Source organism: Salvelinus fontinalis, chromosome 6 (assembly GCF_029448725.1).
Source record: "Salvelinus fontinalis isolate EN_2023a chromosome 6, ASM2944872v1, whole genome shotgun sequence".
NCBI classification, from domain to species: domain Eukaryota; kingdom Metazoa; phylum Chordata; class Actinopteri; order Salmoniformes; family Salmonidae; genus Salvelinus; species Salvelinus fontinalis.
This window is the reverse complement of record NC_074670.1, coordinates 32,614,422-32,630,819: the sequence shown is the minus strand read 5'-3', so window position 1 is coordinate 32,630,819 and position 16,398 is coordinate 32,614,422. Positions and strand designations below refer to the sequence as shown.

The following is a 16,398-nucleotide window of genomic DNA, read 5'->3' as shown; positions in this document are numbered from 1 at the left end:
TCAGCAAAAAAAGAAACATCCTCTCACTGTCAACTGCGTTTATTTTCAACAAAGTTGTGTAAATATTTGTATGAACATAACAAGATTCAACCACTGAGACAAACTGAACAAGTTCCACAGACATGTGACAAACAGGAATGGTCAAAATCAAAAGTAACAGAATCTGGTGTGGCCATCAGCTGCATTAACTACTGCAGTGTATATCCTCCTCATGGACTGCACCAGATTTACCAGTTCTTGCTGTGAGATGTTACCCCACTCTTCCACTAAGGCACCTGCAAGTTCCCGGACATTTCTGGGGGGAATGGCCCTAGCTCTCAACCTCTGATCCAACAGGCCCCAGACGTGCTCAATGGGATTGAGATCCGGGCTCTTTGCTGGCCATGGCAGAACACTGACATTCCTGTATTGCAAGAAATCACACACAGAATGAGCAGTATGGCTGATGGCATTGTCATGCTGTAGGGTCATGTCAGGATGAGCCTGCAGGAAGGGTACCACATGAGGGAGGAGGATGTCTTCCCTGTAACGCACAGTGTTGAGATTGCCTGCAATGACAACAAGCTCAGTCCGATGATGCTGTGACGGACCCTTCACCTCCAAATCGATCCCGCTCCAGAGTACAGGCCTCGGTGTAACGCTCATTCCTTCGATGATAAACGCGAATCTGACCATCACCCCCGGTGAGACAACTTTGACTCGTCAGTGAAGAGCACTTTTTGCCAGTTCTGTCTGGTCCAGCGACAGTGGGTTTGTGCCCATATGCGACGTTGTTGCCGGTGATGTCTGGTGAGGACCTGCCTTACAACAGGCCTACAAGCCCTCAGACCAGTATCTCTCAGCCTATTGCGGACAGTCTGAGCACTGATGGAGGGACTGTGCGTTCCTGGTGTAACTCGGGCAGTTGTTGCCATCCTGTACCTGTCCCGCAGGTGTGATGTTCAGATGTACCGATCCTGTGCAGGTGTTGTTACATGTGGTCTGCCACTGCGAGGACGATCAGCTGTCTGTCCTGTCTCCCTGTAGCGCTGTCTTAGGGGTCTCACAGTACGGACATTGCAATTTATTGCCCTGGCCACATCTGCAGTTCTCGTGCCTCCTTGCAGCATGCCTAAGGCACATTCACGCAGATGAGCAGGGACCCTGGGCATCTTTCTTTTGGTGTTTTTCGGAGTCAGTAGAAAGGCCTCTTTAGTGTCCTAAGTTTTCATAACTGTGACCTTAATTGCCTACCGTCTGTAAGCTTTTAGTGTCTTAACAACAGTTCCACGGGTGCATGTTCATTAATTTTTTATGGTTCATTGAACAAGCATGGGAAACAGTGTTTAAACCCTTTACAATGAAGATCTGTGAAGTTATTTGGATTTTTACAAAGTATCTTTGAAGGACAGGGTCCTGAAAAAGGGATTTTTTTGTTGTTGCTACGTTTATCTACATATGGGCCACCAGTGGGATTTATTGAGAGCGCAAAGTTATGTAACGCAATCAAGTAAAAGGACTTTCACTCTATGGTCTATTGTCAATAATCCTGAACCCTAAATACACCTTATTACCATCTTGATCAAATACCTGAGAAATAACTACAGCACACAATTTATTCATATAACGACACTGGCTGGAGAGGCCTGCTATACACTGTAGCGGTATTAATTAGAGAAAGGTAAAGAAGATTTTGTTCGGGCGCCAGGCAGGTATTAACCCTGCCGAAAGGAAAATAGTAGAACAGCGAGAGTACCACTACCAGACCCACACACATCAACAGAAGAGACTGCCTAGAGTGTAGCCTGTTGACCAGATAGCCAGCGGAGAGAAAAAAAAGAATACACACCCTATAGATCCCACATCACATCAGTCCTTCCACAATTCTTGGTAACCCCACCAAACATACCTCATATAACAATAATGGCAGAGCAAATAAACAGCAACTTCATATAATAATGAATGAACCCAGTCATCACACAGAGGATTTGCAATAGTTTGTATTTTCTTCCGGGGAAGGAGTGCAGAGGGTATGAATGTGTGGTGTTCATATACACACTAGTCCAGCTCCAATGAAACTTCAATGTACTTAGGAAATAGAGTCGGTTTCAGTGTAAAGCACTGGAACATAGCGTGAAGAGAAAGGGCTTAGCTGTGGTCTTGAGGTTGCAGGTGTCCGGTCTGACTGTCCGATGGTATGTTGGGTTGTAGTTGAACGCTTCGCAACAAATGTTGCCACTAATCCATTTGATCCATAACCATCGCGGTCCCAAATGAGAACAACCACGTCGTCAAGCGATCACACTGAGGCTTGATCCTAAAAAACTGTACAACCACATACGGTGAAGACAAACAAAAAACCCTCTGCAGCATAGCACACACAAACCAAACTGTCGCGCCAACAAGAGCTCTCTCCAATAGAGCTTAACGAGCTCTTTTATCTCCTCCTTCCTACTGCTCATGTGCTCTTAAAGTGGCAGCGCACTTAAGTGCAAGATTTCGCCACAACGCATACAATAAACTAAATACTCTCTAATGAACCCAGTGAGTAGGATGAACATTTATTTTTCACCAAAAAAAGTACATTTAAAAAAAATTGTAATCTTTATTTAACTAGGCAAGTCAGTTAAGAACAAATTCTTATTTACAATGACGGCCTACCCTGGCCAACACTGGGCCAATTGTGCTCCGCCTTATGGGACTCCCAATCACAGCCGGATGTGATACAGCATGGATACGAACTAGGGACTGTAGTGATGCCTCTTGCACTGAGATGCAGTGCTTTAGACCGCTGTGCCACTCTGGAGAATTTACAGCCCTGGGTTAGGAATAGAGGCCCTTTCAGCCATGCACTGTAACTGTGTGAGTTGTTGATTTTAACACGTAACAGCTGTCCAAACTACAGCCTTCCCTTTCTCCCCCAACCACCTGTGGAGTGAATTACCCTGCAGGCAGGAGGAACCAAGATAGCAATCAAGAAGCCCAGACTGGCGACTCTCTTTGACCAGAGAGAGAAACGAATGGCCAAAACAACAAGGTGTACGTGGTGATGGCCAATCAGGCTCCGTCCCCAATCATAGTTTTATGGGTGGGTAAGGAATGGACACCCTTCTTGCTGTTCTCAAGATTGACCCCAATTTCAACAACTCGGCCTGCAGGTTTTGATCTATGTATTGTCACACAGCGTGAAATCTGAGGATTTGGGAGGGGAGAGGGGGATGGTGATATACGTGGGCCCTTTGTTAGCAAGTAACCGCTGATAGTCATTTGCCCAGACTTGAGAAAGCCTGTGGCAGCTGCTCTCTTCCTTTCATATGAATCACCATCCACCCACTACTACAGGAAATCTGGTTAAATGTTGTTTCTTTTTTTCAAATACAAGATAAACCATATTAAATCCGTAATAAAAAATAAATACAAGCCACTATAAATATCTTAAGATTTGCTGTTATATTCAGGAATAGACAATGTACAAATCATGGCTGCTACTGAGTTGGTTTTGTGATGACATCTGAGATTACATAATCCTTTTTCAAATCAAATTGTATTAGTCACATGCGCCAAATAGAACAGGTGCAGACAGTGAAATGCTTACTTACGAGCCCCTAACCAACAATGCCGTTTAAAAAAAATATGGATAAGAATAAGAAATAAAAGTAATTAAAGAGCAGCAGTAAAATAACAAAAGCGAGACTATACACAGGGGGGTACCGGTACAGAGTCAATGTGTGGGGGCACAGGTTAGTTGAGGTAATATGTACATGTACATGAACGTAGAGTTATTAAAGTGACTATGCATAGATGATAACAACAGAGAGTAGCAGTGGTGTAAAAGAGGGGGGCAATGCAAATAGTCTGGGTAGCCATTTGATTAGGTGTTCAGGAGTCTTATGGCTTGGGGGTAGAAGCTCTTTAGAAGCCTCTTGGACCTATACTTGGCCCTCCAGTACTGCTTGCTGTGCGGTAGCAGAGAGAACAGTCTAGGATTAGGGCCTCCTGGATGGCATGAAGCTTGGCCCCAGAGATGTACTGGGCCGTTCGCCCACTGTAGTGCCTTGCGGTCGGAGGCTGAGCAGTTGCCATACCAGGCAGTGATACAACCAGTCAGGATGCTCTCGATGGTGCAGCTGTAGAACCATTTGAGGATCTGAGAATCCATGCCAAATCTTTTCAGTCTCCTGAGGGGGAATAGGTTTTGTCGTGCCCTCTTCACAACTTTCTTGGTGTGCTTGGACCATGTTAGTTTGTTGGTGATGTGGACACCAAGGAACCTGAAGGTCTCAACCTGCTCCACTGCAGCCCCGTCGATGAGAATGGGGGCGTGCTCTGTCCTCTTTATCCTGTATTCCACAATCATCTCCTTTGTCTTGATCACGTTGAGGGAGAGGCTGTTGTCCTGGCACCACACGGCCAGGTCTCTGACCTGGCACCACACGCCGTGCAGTCATGAGTGAACAGGGAGTACAGGAGGGGACTGAGCACGCACCCCTGAGGGGCCCTTTTGTTGAGGATCAGCATGGTGGATGTGTTGTTACCTACCCTTAACACCTGGGGAAGGCCCATCAGGAAGTCCAGGATCCAGTTACAGAGGGAGGCGTTTAGTCCCAGGGTCCTTAGCTTATTGATGAGCTTTGAGGGCACTATGGTGTTGAACGCTAAGCTGTTGTCAATGAATAGCATTCTCACATAGGTGTTCCTTTTGTCCAGGTGGGAAAGGGCAGTGTGGAGTGCAATAGAGATTGCATCATCTGTGGATAGCCTGGTTCCTCTCTAGGTTTTTTCCTAGGTTTTGGCCTTTCTAGGGAGTTTTTCCTAGCCACCGTGCTTCTACACCTGCATTGCTTGCTGTTTGGGGTTTTAGGCTGGGTTTCTGTACAGCACTTCGAGATATTAGCTGATGTACAAAGGGCTATATAAAAATAAAAATAAAAAACTTGATTGATCTGTTGGTACGGTATGCAAATTGGAGTGGGTCTAGGGTTTCTGGTATAATGGTGTTGATGTGAGCCACAACCAGCCTTTCAAAGCACTTCATGGCTACAGACATGAGTGCTACGTGTCGGTAGTCATTTAGGCAGGTAACCTTAGTGTATTTGGGAACAGGCACTATGAGGTCTGCTTAAAACATGTTGGTATTACAGACTCGGACAGGGAGAGGTAGAAAATATCAGTGAAGACACTTGCCAGTTGGTCAGCGCATGCTCGCAGTACACGTCCTGGTAATCCGCCTGGCCCTGCGGCCTTGTGAATGTTGACCTGTTTAAAGGTCTTCCTCACATCGGCTGCAGAGAGCGTGATCACACAGTCTTCCCGGAACAGTTGGTGCTCTCATGCATGTTTCAGTGTAATTTGCCTCGAAGTGAGCATAGAAGTAGTTTAGCTCGTCTGGTAGGCTCATGTCACTGGGCAGCTCTCGGCTGTGCTTCCCTTTGTAGTCTGTAATGATTTGCAAGCCCTACCACATCCGACGAGCGTCAGAGCCGGTGTCGAACGATTCGAACTTAGTCCTGTATTGACGCTTTGCCTGTTTGATGGTTCGTCGGAGGGCATAGCGGGATTTCTTATAAGCTTCCGTGTTAGAGTCCCGCTCCCTGAAAGCGCAGCTCTACCCTTTAGCTCAGTTAAACTAAACTACTGAACTATTGAGTTGTCAATCATATTGTAAAGACCTTGGGTTTAAACGCCGGAAATCGACTCTGCCTCACGAGCATGCCTTTGCGGCAGTCGATAGCGCGCCGGAACTCGGGCTAGAAGGTTGAGGGTTCGAGACCTGCTCCCTGCTGTTTCATTACAATATCATAATCTCAGCAGGAATTGATCTGACAGATTTTCTTTCACAAACTAGGTTTCCATCCAATTGGCAACAGATTGTCATACGAATATTCTAAAAAAAAAAATAAAAAAAAAAAACATAAACAACATGCGGATTTTCCCACCAGTTCTGTTTCCATCAGATGGACTTGTTGTTGATAAAAGGCTGTGCGTGATGACGTAGTGCACATAAAAATTACTTTTGCTGTTCAATTCCCTCTTCACTGATGGTTTTGTCACAACACATTTCCCGTTATATAGCAAATGTGCCCACTCTGCTCGTGACACGTGCACTCTAGCCAACAGCTAGCATAAAAAGGTTGGATGGAAACCTGGTTAGTGTAGGCTACTCATATCATTAAATATTTTGTCAATTGTTTTTTCGGGAACCCCAGTATTAGCTTTTGCCGACACAGCAGCTATTGAATGCCAAGTTTGAAGGACAAATGTCGATTTGTTTTCTTTGATTTGAATCTAAAGGGTGGTTTTCTTTATGTTTTTACCAGTTCTTCATGGAAATACCCTCAACAAAGGAAGCTTAGGGCGGGAGGTTTGTCTTTTGACGTCAACAGTCTGGCAACAGACATGAATGCGTCTGTGTATCGCCTCTCCGATTGGTCCTTCCGTCACATAGCTGTTGTGATTGGTGAGAGCTCAGCTAGCGCAGTTACATATACCTGCTCGAGCTTCCATTTTGTTGCAAATCAGACAGTCGAGAGGGAATAGAAGTATACACATCTTTTACACCGTGTAAGGTCCACACATTTCTAGATTCTCCATCCAGAGATTTCAGACTTCAATTAAAAAATATCTGACAAACGGCTTTTACCAACCAAGCCTGAGGAAGTCGGTAAGAGCCGGTTTTGTGTTTAGCTAAATTGGCTAAGTTCATTTAGCTAGAATTTGTGACGCCATACATATGAGTGGTGTTCTTTGTTTTGTTCCCAGATAAGTGACCTAGATAGACCTCTATTTAATTACAATGATGATAATAACCCTGAATACATAACTTTAGTATAGTAATGTTAACAAGCACACATTACGTTTAATCTTGGCGTATTTTAAAAATGTATGCAGCTAACGTTCACCAAGCTAGCTGACGAAGACGTTCGCATTCTTCGAAGCCAGTGAAAGAGGATTATTAGCTGTTTACGTGGTGGCTAAACATGAACGCTAGTTAACTACCTGCTTTATTTTCCAGTAAACGAATATCCGTTATTTTACTACAGTACCAGTTTATATTTATTTTACATGACAGTTGCTACTTGTAGAATGTAGTTAGTTCGCTGGCTAACATTATTAGTTGGCTTTGTGACGATGCATGTTTAGCACACGAAAGCTGGCCCCATTCTCAGTTTGTAACATCAACAGTTGACATACTTAGAACACTGCGAGCATTATCATGCTATTTTACCCGAAGTATTAATAAAAAGTATAAAAACATTTTTATTGTTTAGATCGCCTTGGAGCATTTTCGTGCGCTGAAGTGAATTGATGTTCTACTCGGCTTCACGGGAAAACGACGCTCATTGGCACATGACAACTCCAGATCTTGCTGGACCTAAAAGTGCAGCGAGAAGTAGATCGAAGACTACTTCGAGGACCTGGAGCCCAATTGGAAAGGAGAAATTAAGGAAACATCTCTGCACATTCAACTTTCTAACAACAAAGAGGTAGGCAATGGATGCGACACTGTTTTTCCAGTTGGGTGGGGGAAGGGCTGAGTTTTTGCACGTAGCCAATTGAGCTCTGAAGTAGATTCAGGTATGCACATTTGTTCCAGAAGTTCTGTTGCTTCTATTTTGCCCTTAAATATAAATGAAGTGTATATATTTTAGACCTGATTGTTAAAACGGGTTTGTCAACCGGGGACAATTTTTTTGGGGGGGCAGCAGGTAACATTAGCCTAGCATTAAGAGCGTTGGGCCAGTAACTGAAAGGTCGCTGGTTCGAATCCCTGAGCTGACAATGTGGAACATCTGTATGCCCTTGAGCAAGGCACTTGTAAGTTCTGGATAAGCGTTTCTGCTAAATGACTAAATTGTAAATTTAAAAAATGAATTGCTTCAACGTTTTTTTACTTTGTCTTCCTCCTTCAGGTGACACACTGTGTGAAAAGTACAGTATGGGAGGTGGAGAGAGGTACAACATTCCAGTGTCCCACCCAGAGCGCCCATTGCCCAAGAAGAACCATCAGCTGGGCCGGGCCAAGCAGAGAGTTGTCCGCGATCAGAATGGAATGACAACAGTAGCATCCTCAGGGGCGGCGGGAGGTCCTCACCAACATGGCCACCGCAAGGGAGCAGCCTACCCCTGGTTTCCAGAGGCGCGGCTGGCCGCGTCGGCTGAGAAGAAAAATGCTTCTGTCCGTTTTGCCAACACCTACGATCAGAATTGGGAGGGCGCTGTGTCCCACCTGAACACACTTCTGGCTGCCCAGTGTGGCGGCCCGAGCTATGCAGGGGCCAAGTTCAGCGAGCCACCCTCCCCCAGCGTGCTACCCAAGCCCCCCAGCCACTGGGTCCCCATGGGTACCCGTGACAGCAGGGAGATGATGGCCTTCCAGCTGAAGAGCCTCCTCAAGGTGCATGCCTAGAGATGGACTCCTATAACCTGGTCTTTCAAAGCCAACGTGTGAACGAATGCCCCTCTGAAGACTCCTGCCTGCCTTGAATGCCCCAGCGTTGTAATACACTTTTAGCTATTTTAGATTGAGGTCTTTGTGGGGTGAGAGGCATTTTGCTGGGAAATCTCTGCAAATGTTTGGCACCCTTTTTTGTTGAGAAACCACAGATATTACAGCGCTGCGGCCTTGTCGGTGGGGGAGAATGTTCTCATTGGAGTCTGTTTCTGTCACTAACGATGAACTGGATATCCTTCGTATTCGTGCTCTGTTCTTTTTTTGTTTGTTTTGTTCTTTTTTTGTTGGCCGTTATAGCAAGTCTGTTGGCTTCTCTTCCCAAACGGTAGGGTTGGATATTAGTATACACATGTTCATGCGGTCTCATTTACAGTCCATTTCTGTGGACAGGTAATTCTTACTTTGGCACGTTAAGTTCTGTTAATCATTAAGGATTTCACCTCTGACAACCTGGTGCTGCCTGAAGCACAACCTACAATAGTAACATTTCTTTTTAGTTTGACTTATTATTTTCCATCTTGTTTTTGGGGGATGTAAAAGCCACTGTTCTGCAGGGAAACCAGAGCTATCTTTCAGGCGAGAATCAGCTGTAGTAGTGAGTACAAGTCACAAGTATAACCTCAAACTGAAGTGTAGAGGCCATGGCACACAGGCCTTGGACGTTCAACTCCTGTACTGTTTATTGCGCTGTGTGCACTGCACTATGGCAGTTGTGCTGGTCCAAGGCCTGCAGCTCTATCATACAATTATTTTGTCTATTTGTGATGTAGTTATAAGTCAGTTTTGTCTTAACCAAAGCAATGTCTTTTGCTGTGATTTTCTTTCTCTCTCTCGCCATCTCCCTTGTATGTCTGACGTGGTTACCAGTGCCATATCAACCACGTTGGCTTGAGTGGCGCAGGGAATTGGTCCTTTGGGTCACTTTTTCAATGCAATCAGTACTGCTATTAGCCACTTTCAAACTATCTTCTTCCCTACTGAAACCCCACCCAGTAAACAATGCAGAAGAGGGCCAGATTCAACAGGGACTGTAAGTTTCGCAACCTCGGTCTCCTGTGTCATGGCCCTGTTTGCTGTGTGGCAGTTTCTTACGAGGAAGTGCAAAGTTGAGAGAAGTGCGTAACGTGGCACAGAGGACGCTAGGCGCAAGGCCAGTGTGGATCTGTTTACATTTAAAGTCTCCAGCAGCAATCTCCAGATACTCACTGCCTCCTGCACCCTACTCTTGCACTGCAATCAAAATTGTTTTCAGAAGTTACAGGCTGAGAGGCCCTTTTTATTGGTGGGTGGTTAATTGACTATCTCCCTCTAGGTTCTAATTTGAGGGGAGGCAGTCTTTTATTTTCTTTGCAGAATGGGAACTGTAATGGCCATCTTAGAGATGACAAAACAGAGCTCACGAGCTTGAAATAAGTTAAAGAGCCATGTAAATAATGAAATGTATAAAAAAATACTTGTAGCATATGTACATTTAGCAGGGTGTTTTTAAACCTGCTTGATAAAGTATTTTTAGTAATAACACTGAATGTATAAGTCATGCTAAGGACATGTCTTGACTTCAAATACTGAATATTTTTGTAAAGAAGAAATCTGCCTATAGCATTTGTCAATACCCCTGCACTGTGTAGTTATTGCCAGTAGTCTTGCACATAATGTTTTTTATTTTGTATTATGCACAGTGTAGGGTAAAAAATGCAATGTGCAAAAAAACGTAACTTACATTTGACCTTTTGAGTTGACTTGGATATGTATGAATTGTTAAATTATTTTAGTTTCCAGGTGTGCTACAGCCTGAAGACAGCCACTGGGGGCTGGTTTCCCAGACAGATTAACCCCAAACCTGGATTAAAACAACTATTTCAATGGATAGTCTCCATTTGAAATTCTTTTTTTTATCCAGGACTACTTATGATCTGTCTGGAAAACGTGCCCTGAATTGAGTTTGTCAACTTGATTGTGCCTACATTTTAACCCAACATTGCAAACTTCTGTTGTTGAACCAACATTGACTTATATTTTTGGATTAGGTAATGTTATTCATTGACCAAAAATGTATATCTTAAAATCACCTTCAATTATCTGCTGTTCTTCTGCTAGAAGATAATTGAATTTGGCCCTATGTTATTGTGAAACTGTTTTTCAACTGCTTTTGTTTTGATATGTGTTTTTTAATGCATTGCTGTTTATTTTTTTAAACAGATGTCCTGTTTTCTGCTAATGATTCATACATGTATAAAGTTCTTCGTCCTAAATTTGAAACTGAAAGGTTTCTCAACAAATTGGCTTTTAATTTGTCCCATTTGTTTACTGTCACCGATGAATATGAAATTATGCCACATGTCCAGACTTGATTTGAATTCGACAACAAACAAACTCGAGCACTGCTTTAATTGGTCTAATCAAAGTAACCCCCCAAAAAATAAAATCCCTTCCCTTTCCCCCAAACTTTGTGTCTGTCTTTTCCTGAATGGACTCATTATTCCAAACCTTTTCCCACATTTAGTACAGCTTACTGTATTTATTTGAAAGTTACACATGGTTATATTGATGATTACACATTCTAATAGAATATTCATATCCTCAGCAAGTAAGTGAATTGAACTGTAGCACTCCTGTCATCATGAAGTGCTTTCAGGCTAGTTAAGGATCGTCACCTAGACCCACTACAACTTAGACCCACTACAATTTGCATACCGCCCCAATGGATCCAGCTGGACAAGAGGAACACCTATGTAAGAATGCATTTTTTATTTAATTTTTTACTACAGCTCAGCCTTCAATGCCATGTTACCCTCCAAGCTCATCATTAAGCCCGGGTTCTGCACCCCACCCTGTGCAACTGGGTCCTGGACTTCCTGATGGGCTATCCCCAGGTGGTGACAGTATGCAACAACACCCCCACTACGCTGATCCTCAACACAGGCCCCAGTGGGGTGCCTGCTTAGCCCCCTCCCGTGCTTCCTGTTTACCAATGACTGCGTGGCCATGCAACTCCAAGTTTGTAGACGACACTAGTGGTAGGCCTGATTACCAACAATGACGAGACGGCCTACAGGGAGGAAGTGAGGGCCCTGGTGTAGTGGTGCCAGGAAAATAACAAAGGAGCTGATCATGGACAGCAGAGGGAACACGCTCACATCGCGGCCGCAGTGGAGAAGGTGAAAAGCTTCCAAGTTCCTCAGCATGCACTGCACTGACAATCTGAAATGGTCCACACAGACTGAGATGAAGGTGCAACAGCATCCTGTCGGGCTGTATCACTGCCTGGTACAGCAACTACACCGTCCGCAACCACAGGGCTCTCCAGAGGGTGGTGCAGTCTGCTCAATACCTCACTGGGGGCACACTGCCCTCCAGGATATCTGCAGCACCCGGTGTCACAGGAAGGCCAAGAAGATCATCAAAGACATCAGCCACTCGAGCCACGGCCTGTTCACCCGCTATCATCCAGAAGGCGAGGTCAATACAGGTGCATCAAAACTATGACCAAGAGACTGAAATACAGCTTCTCTCTCAAAGCCATCCGACTGTTAAATAGCCATCACTAGCCGGCCTCCATCCAGTACCCTGCCCTGATCTCAGTCACTGTTACAGGCCGGCTTCCACCCGGTTACTCAACCCTGCACCTTAGAGGCTGCTACACTGTACATAGACATGGGACTCTGGTCACTTAACATACTGTTGTGCCCATTTCATATGTTATATACTGTATTCTAGTCAAGTCCATCCTATTCATCTATTGTTGCACATATACTATTCTATCCTACGTATTCTTCAGATTTACTACATATTCTATTCACACTATCCATAATATCTACACATCCGATCACATACAGAGCATTTGGAAAGTTTTCAGACCCTCAGACGTTACAGCCGTATTCTAAAATTGATTAAATAATTTCCCCCTCAGTCTACAGACAATACCCCATAATGACAAAACGAAAACAGGTTTTTAGACATTTTAGCAATTTGTCAGTATTTTGTTAATGCATCTTTGTCATCGATTACAGTCTCGAGTCTTCTTGACTATGATGCTACAAGCTAGGCACACCTGTATTTGAGGAGTTTATCTTTCTCTGCAGATCTTCTCAAGCTCTGTCAGGTTGGATGGGGAGCGTCGCTGCACTCTGGAGCAGGTTTTCATCAAGGATCTCTCTGTACTTTACTCCATTTATTTTTCCCTCGATCCTGACTAGTCTCCCAGTCCCTGCCGCTGAAAAACATCCCCACAACATGATGCTGCCACCGCCATGCTTCACCGTAGGGATGGTGACAGGTTTCCTCCAGATGTGATGCTTGGCGTTAGTCAGAGTTCAATCTTCGTTTCATCAGACCAGAGTCTTGTTTCTCATGGTCTGAGAGTCCTTTAGGTGCCTTTTGGCAAACTCCAAGCGTGCTGTCATGTGCCTTTTACTGAGGAGTGGCGTCCGCCTGGCCACTCTACCATAAAGGCCTGATTGGTGGAGTGCTGCAGAGATGGTTGTCCTTCTGGAAGGAGATGGTTGTCCTTCTCCACAAAGGAACTCTGTCAGTGTGACCATTGGGTTGTTGGTCACCTCTAAGACCAAGGCCCTTCTCCCACGATTGCTCAGTTTGGCCGAGCGGCCAGCTCTTGGAAGAATCTTGGTGGTTCTAAACTTCTTCCATTTAAGAATGATGCAGGCCACTGTGTTCTTGGGGACCTTCAATGCTGCAGAAATGTTTTGGTACCCTTACCCAGATCTGTGCCTCAACACAATGTTGTCTCGGAGCACTACGGACAACTCCTTCGACCTCATAGCTTGGATTTTGCTCTGACATGCACTGTCAACTGTGGGACCTTATATAGACAAGTGTGTGGCTTTCAAAATCATGTCCAATCAATTAAATGTACCACAGGCGGACTCCAAGTTGTAGAAACATCTCAAGGATGATCAATGAAAACAGGATGCACCTGAGCTCAATTTAGAGTCTAATAGCAAAGGGTCTGAATACTTACGTAAATAAGGTATTTCTAAAAACCTGTTTTCGCTTTGTCATTATAGGGTATTGTGTGTAGATTGATGAGGATTTGTTGTTTATTTAATCCATTTTAGAATAAGGCTGTAACCTGAAAAGTCAATGGGTATGAATACTTTCTGTATGCACTGTACACACACATACAGTACCAGTCAGAAGTTTGGACACCTCATTCAAGGGTTTTTCATTCTCCATTTGTACTATTATCTACATTGAATAATAGTGAAGACATTACATCTATGAAATAACACATGGAATCATGGAGTAACCAAAAAAGTGTAAAACAAATCAAAATACATTTTATATTTGAGATTCTTCAAAGTAGCCACCCTTTGCCTTGACGGCTTTGCAGTAACTAGGTGTCCATCAAATTGGCGAAATATTTTCATGCGAATATTCTAGAATCGGCATAAAGCAAATATTCGCATCATTTTCTCACCAGTAGTATGTTTCCACTGGACTTGTTCCGTAAAAAAATCAGTGCGCGATGACCAAGTGCGCACAAATATACTTTTCACTTCAATTTTCATGCACAGAATACACATCTAAAGTTCAATGTGTTCCTATTGTATTTTCAACTCAACTGATAGTTTTGTCACAAACTGTTGCGTTAAATAGTAAATGTGCATACACTGGGCTTGGCATGGTTTGCAGATACGGTGGGAGTTGTCTAGTCAACTTGAGTTTACGGATAAGAGCGAGAATATTTTATCTGTCAAACGGCAGTCAAGTACCGATCATGTCACCCGAATAAGACCCTCGATATTTATTGGAAAGCAGCAACAACCTCATCACCGTGCACTTTCACCATCCTGTGAAGTATATAATTTATTTAATCTGTAGCCTAATAAACTGCATGGTTTCTTATAGAAAAAATGTACGCCGCCGTTTCCCGCATAATTAATTGTATCCACACAAAAAGATCCCATCATGTTGAAACAAATGAGCTGTCCGGCGTTTAGAAAATTAAAATTAATGAAACTACTCGCATAATAACTGGATGGAAACGTGGTTGACAGTGACAGTCATTTTCCATCAATAGCCTTTGCACTTGCCTGTCTGTATAGCAGTGGTAGTCAGGGCCTTATTACTGAGCAGGGGACCACGACCCATATTATTATTTTCGGTGGCAGGTGGGAAAGACCCCAAAAGCATAAGTCATTGCAAAATGTGTAGAAAAGCAGGTGATTTGCTTTAAAGATACATGTTCTCTGTCTCATGGAAAAATGTGTAGAATAGCACTGGTAGTCATTCCGTAGCCAAAAAGTTCAAATGAGTTGTACTTTTGACCGGCCGACGGCCAATTAGAAAATCGAGTATTTTATACGTCACACTCCAGGGGTGTTTCGGTGAGTTTGGATATGTCCGTTCTCCACGGAATAGTCTGGCCTCGACCTAAATAATTTAACATGGATCGTGTTTGAGACGTTCTAAACGAACAATTAGTGGTGGGCCTGGACCATCATTTATAATTTGGAATGATATTTATATTGTTTCGGGTTATTCTTCACGATTATGTAAAAATCAAACGACTGTTCCTGCAGGCACAATATCCTCAGACTTTCTCTTTGCAGCCTGATGATGGGCCATCAACTGGATGTGATTTCCCATTGTATTCAAACTGGTTACATAGGTTTATGCTAGAACATTCACACCTGGCACCAAAAGGCAATCCACAAGCAGTTGTCTGGACTTCAGAGTCGTGGAAGTGAAATGAAAAGTTAATGTTTACTCAGTTGCAAATCTTCCATGTATTTTAAACAAACCGATATCAAATGTAAAAATGCAACTGATAATGGTGCCCATCACTAGTAACATTATTCTCAGTAAATACACTATATATAGAGAAGTATGTGGATACCCCTTCAAATTAGTGGATTTGGCCATTTAAGTCACACCAGTGGTTGATAGGTGTTTAAAGATCAAGCACACATCCATGCAATCTCCATACAAACTTTGGCAGTAGATTTTCCTTACTGAAGAGCTCAGTGACTTTCAATGTGGCACCATCATAGGATTCTACCTCATCAAATTTCTGCCCTGCTAAAGCTGCCCCGGTCAACTGTAAGTGCTGTTATTGTGAAGTGGAAACGTCTAGGAGTGCTGAAGCACGTAAAAATCTGTTCTCGGTTCCAATATCTCTGGAAGCAACCACAGCACAAGAACTGTTTGTTGGGAGCGTCATGAAATGGGTTTCCATGGCCGAGCAGCCGCACACAAGCCTAGGATCACCATGCGCAATGCAAAGTGTCTACTGAAGTGGTGTAAAGCTCACCACCACTGGACTCTGGAGCAATGGAAACACGTTCTCTGGAGCAATGAATCACACTTCACCATCTGGCAGTCTGACGGACGAATCTGGGTTTGTCGGATGCCAGGATATGCTAATGGACCGAATGCATAGTGCCAACTGTAACCTTTGAGATGAATTGGAACACAGACTGCGAGCCAGGCATAATCGCCCAACCTCACTAATGCACATGGCTGAATGGAAGTCCCCGCAGCAATCCTCCAAAATCTAGTGGAAAGTATTTTCTGAAGAGTGGAGGCTATAGCAGCAAAGGGGGGGACCAACTCCATATTAATGACCATGATTTTGGAATGAAATGTTCGATGAGCAGATGGCCACACACTTGGTCATGTAGTGTATATTACACACAACAAATATTACCAATAAGGTACATTTTTCAATAAGGTACATTTTTAAACTTTACAGGTAAGTGAGATATAGACCGAATTAAACCTATCCAACCATACTCACTGGCCAGTTTATTAGGTACACCACCCAGTTCACCAACAAAATGGATCGCTCCTACAAACCGTGAGTCACATAACCGTGGCTTGCTGTAGAAAGCATGCAAACTGGCATCGAGATGTTCAGCTATTGTTTAATTGAACGATAGGATGGACAAAACGAGTAACCTAAGCGACGCAGAACGGCATCTCAGAACGCACAACTTGTTGATGCT

General features: G+C 43.8%; 1 protein-coding gene across 2 annotated transcripts; it reads left to right on the top strand.

The window, feature by feature from the left end:
* The first annotated feature begins 6,084 nt into the window (after positions 1-6,084).
* Positions 6,085-10,876, top strand: LOC129857698 (proline-rich nuclear receptor coactivator 2). Of its 2 annotated transcripts, none has more exons than XM_055926196.1 (3): positions 6,085-6,436; positions 7,248-7,463; positions 7,890-10,876. In XM_055926196.1, the coding sequence occupies exon 3, from the start codon at positions 7,916-7,918 to the stop codon at positions 8,384-8,386; it is 471 nt and encodes a 156-aa protein (XP_055782171.1). In that variant the 5' UTR covers positions 6,085-6,436; positions 7,248-7,463; positions 7,890-7,915; the 3' UTR covers positions 8,387-10,876. The 2 variants fall into 2 exon arrangements, with proteins under 2 accessions (XP_055782171.1, XP_055782170.1); XM_055926195.1 differs by lacking the exon at positions 6,085-6,436 and adding an exon at positions 6,452-6,640.
* Positions 10,877-16,398: the final 5,522 nt, after the last annotated feature.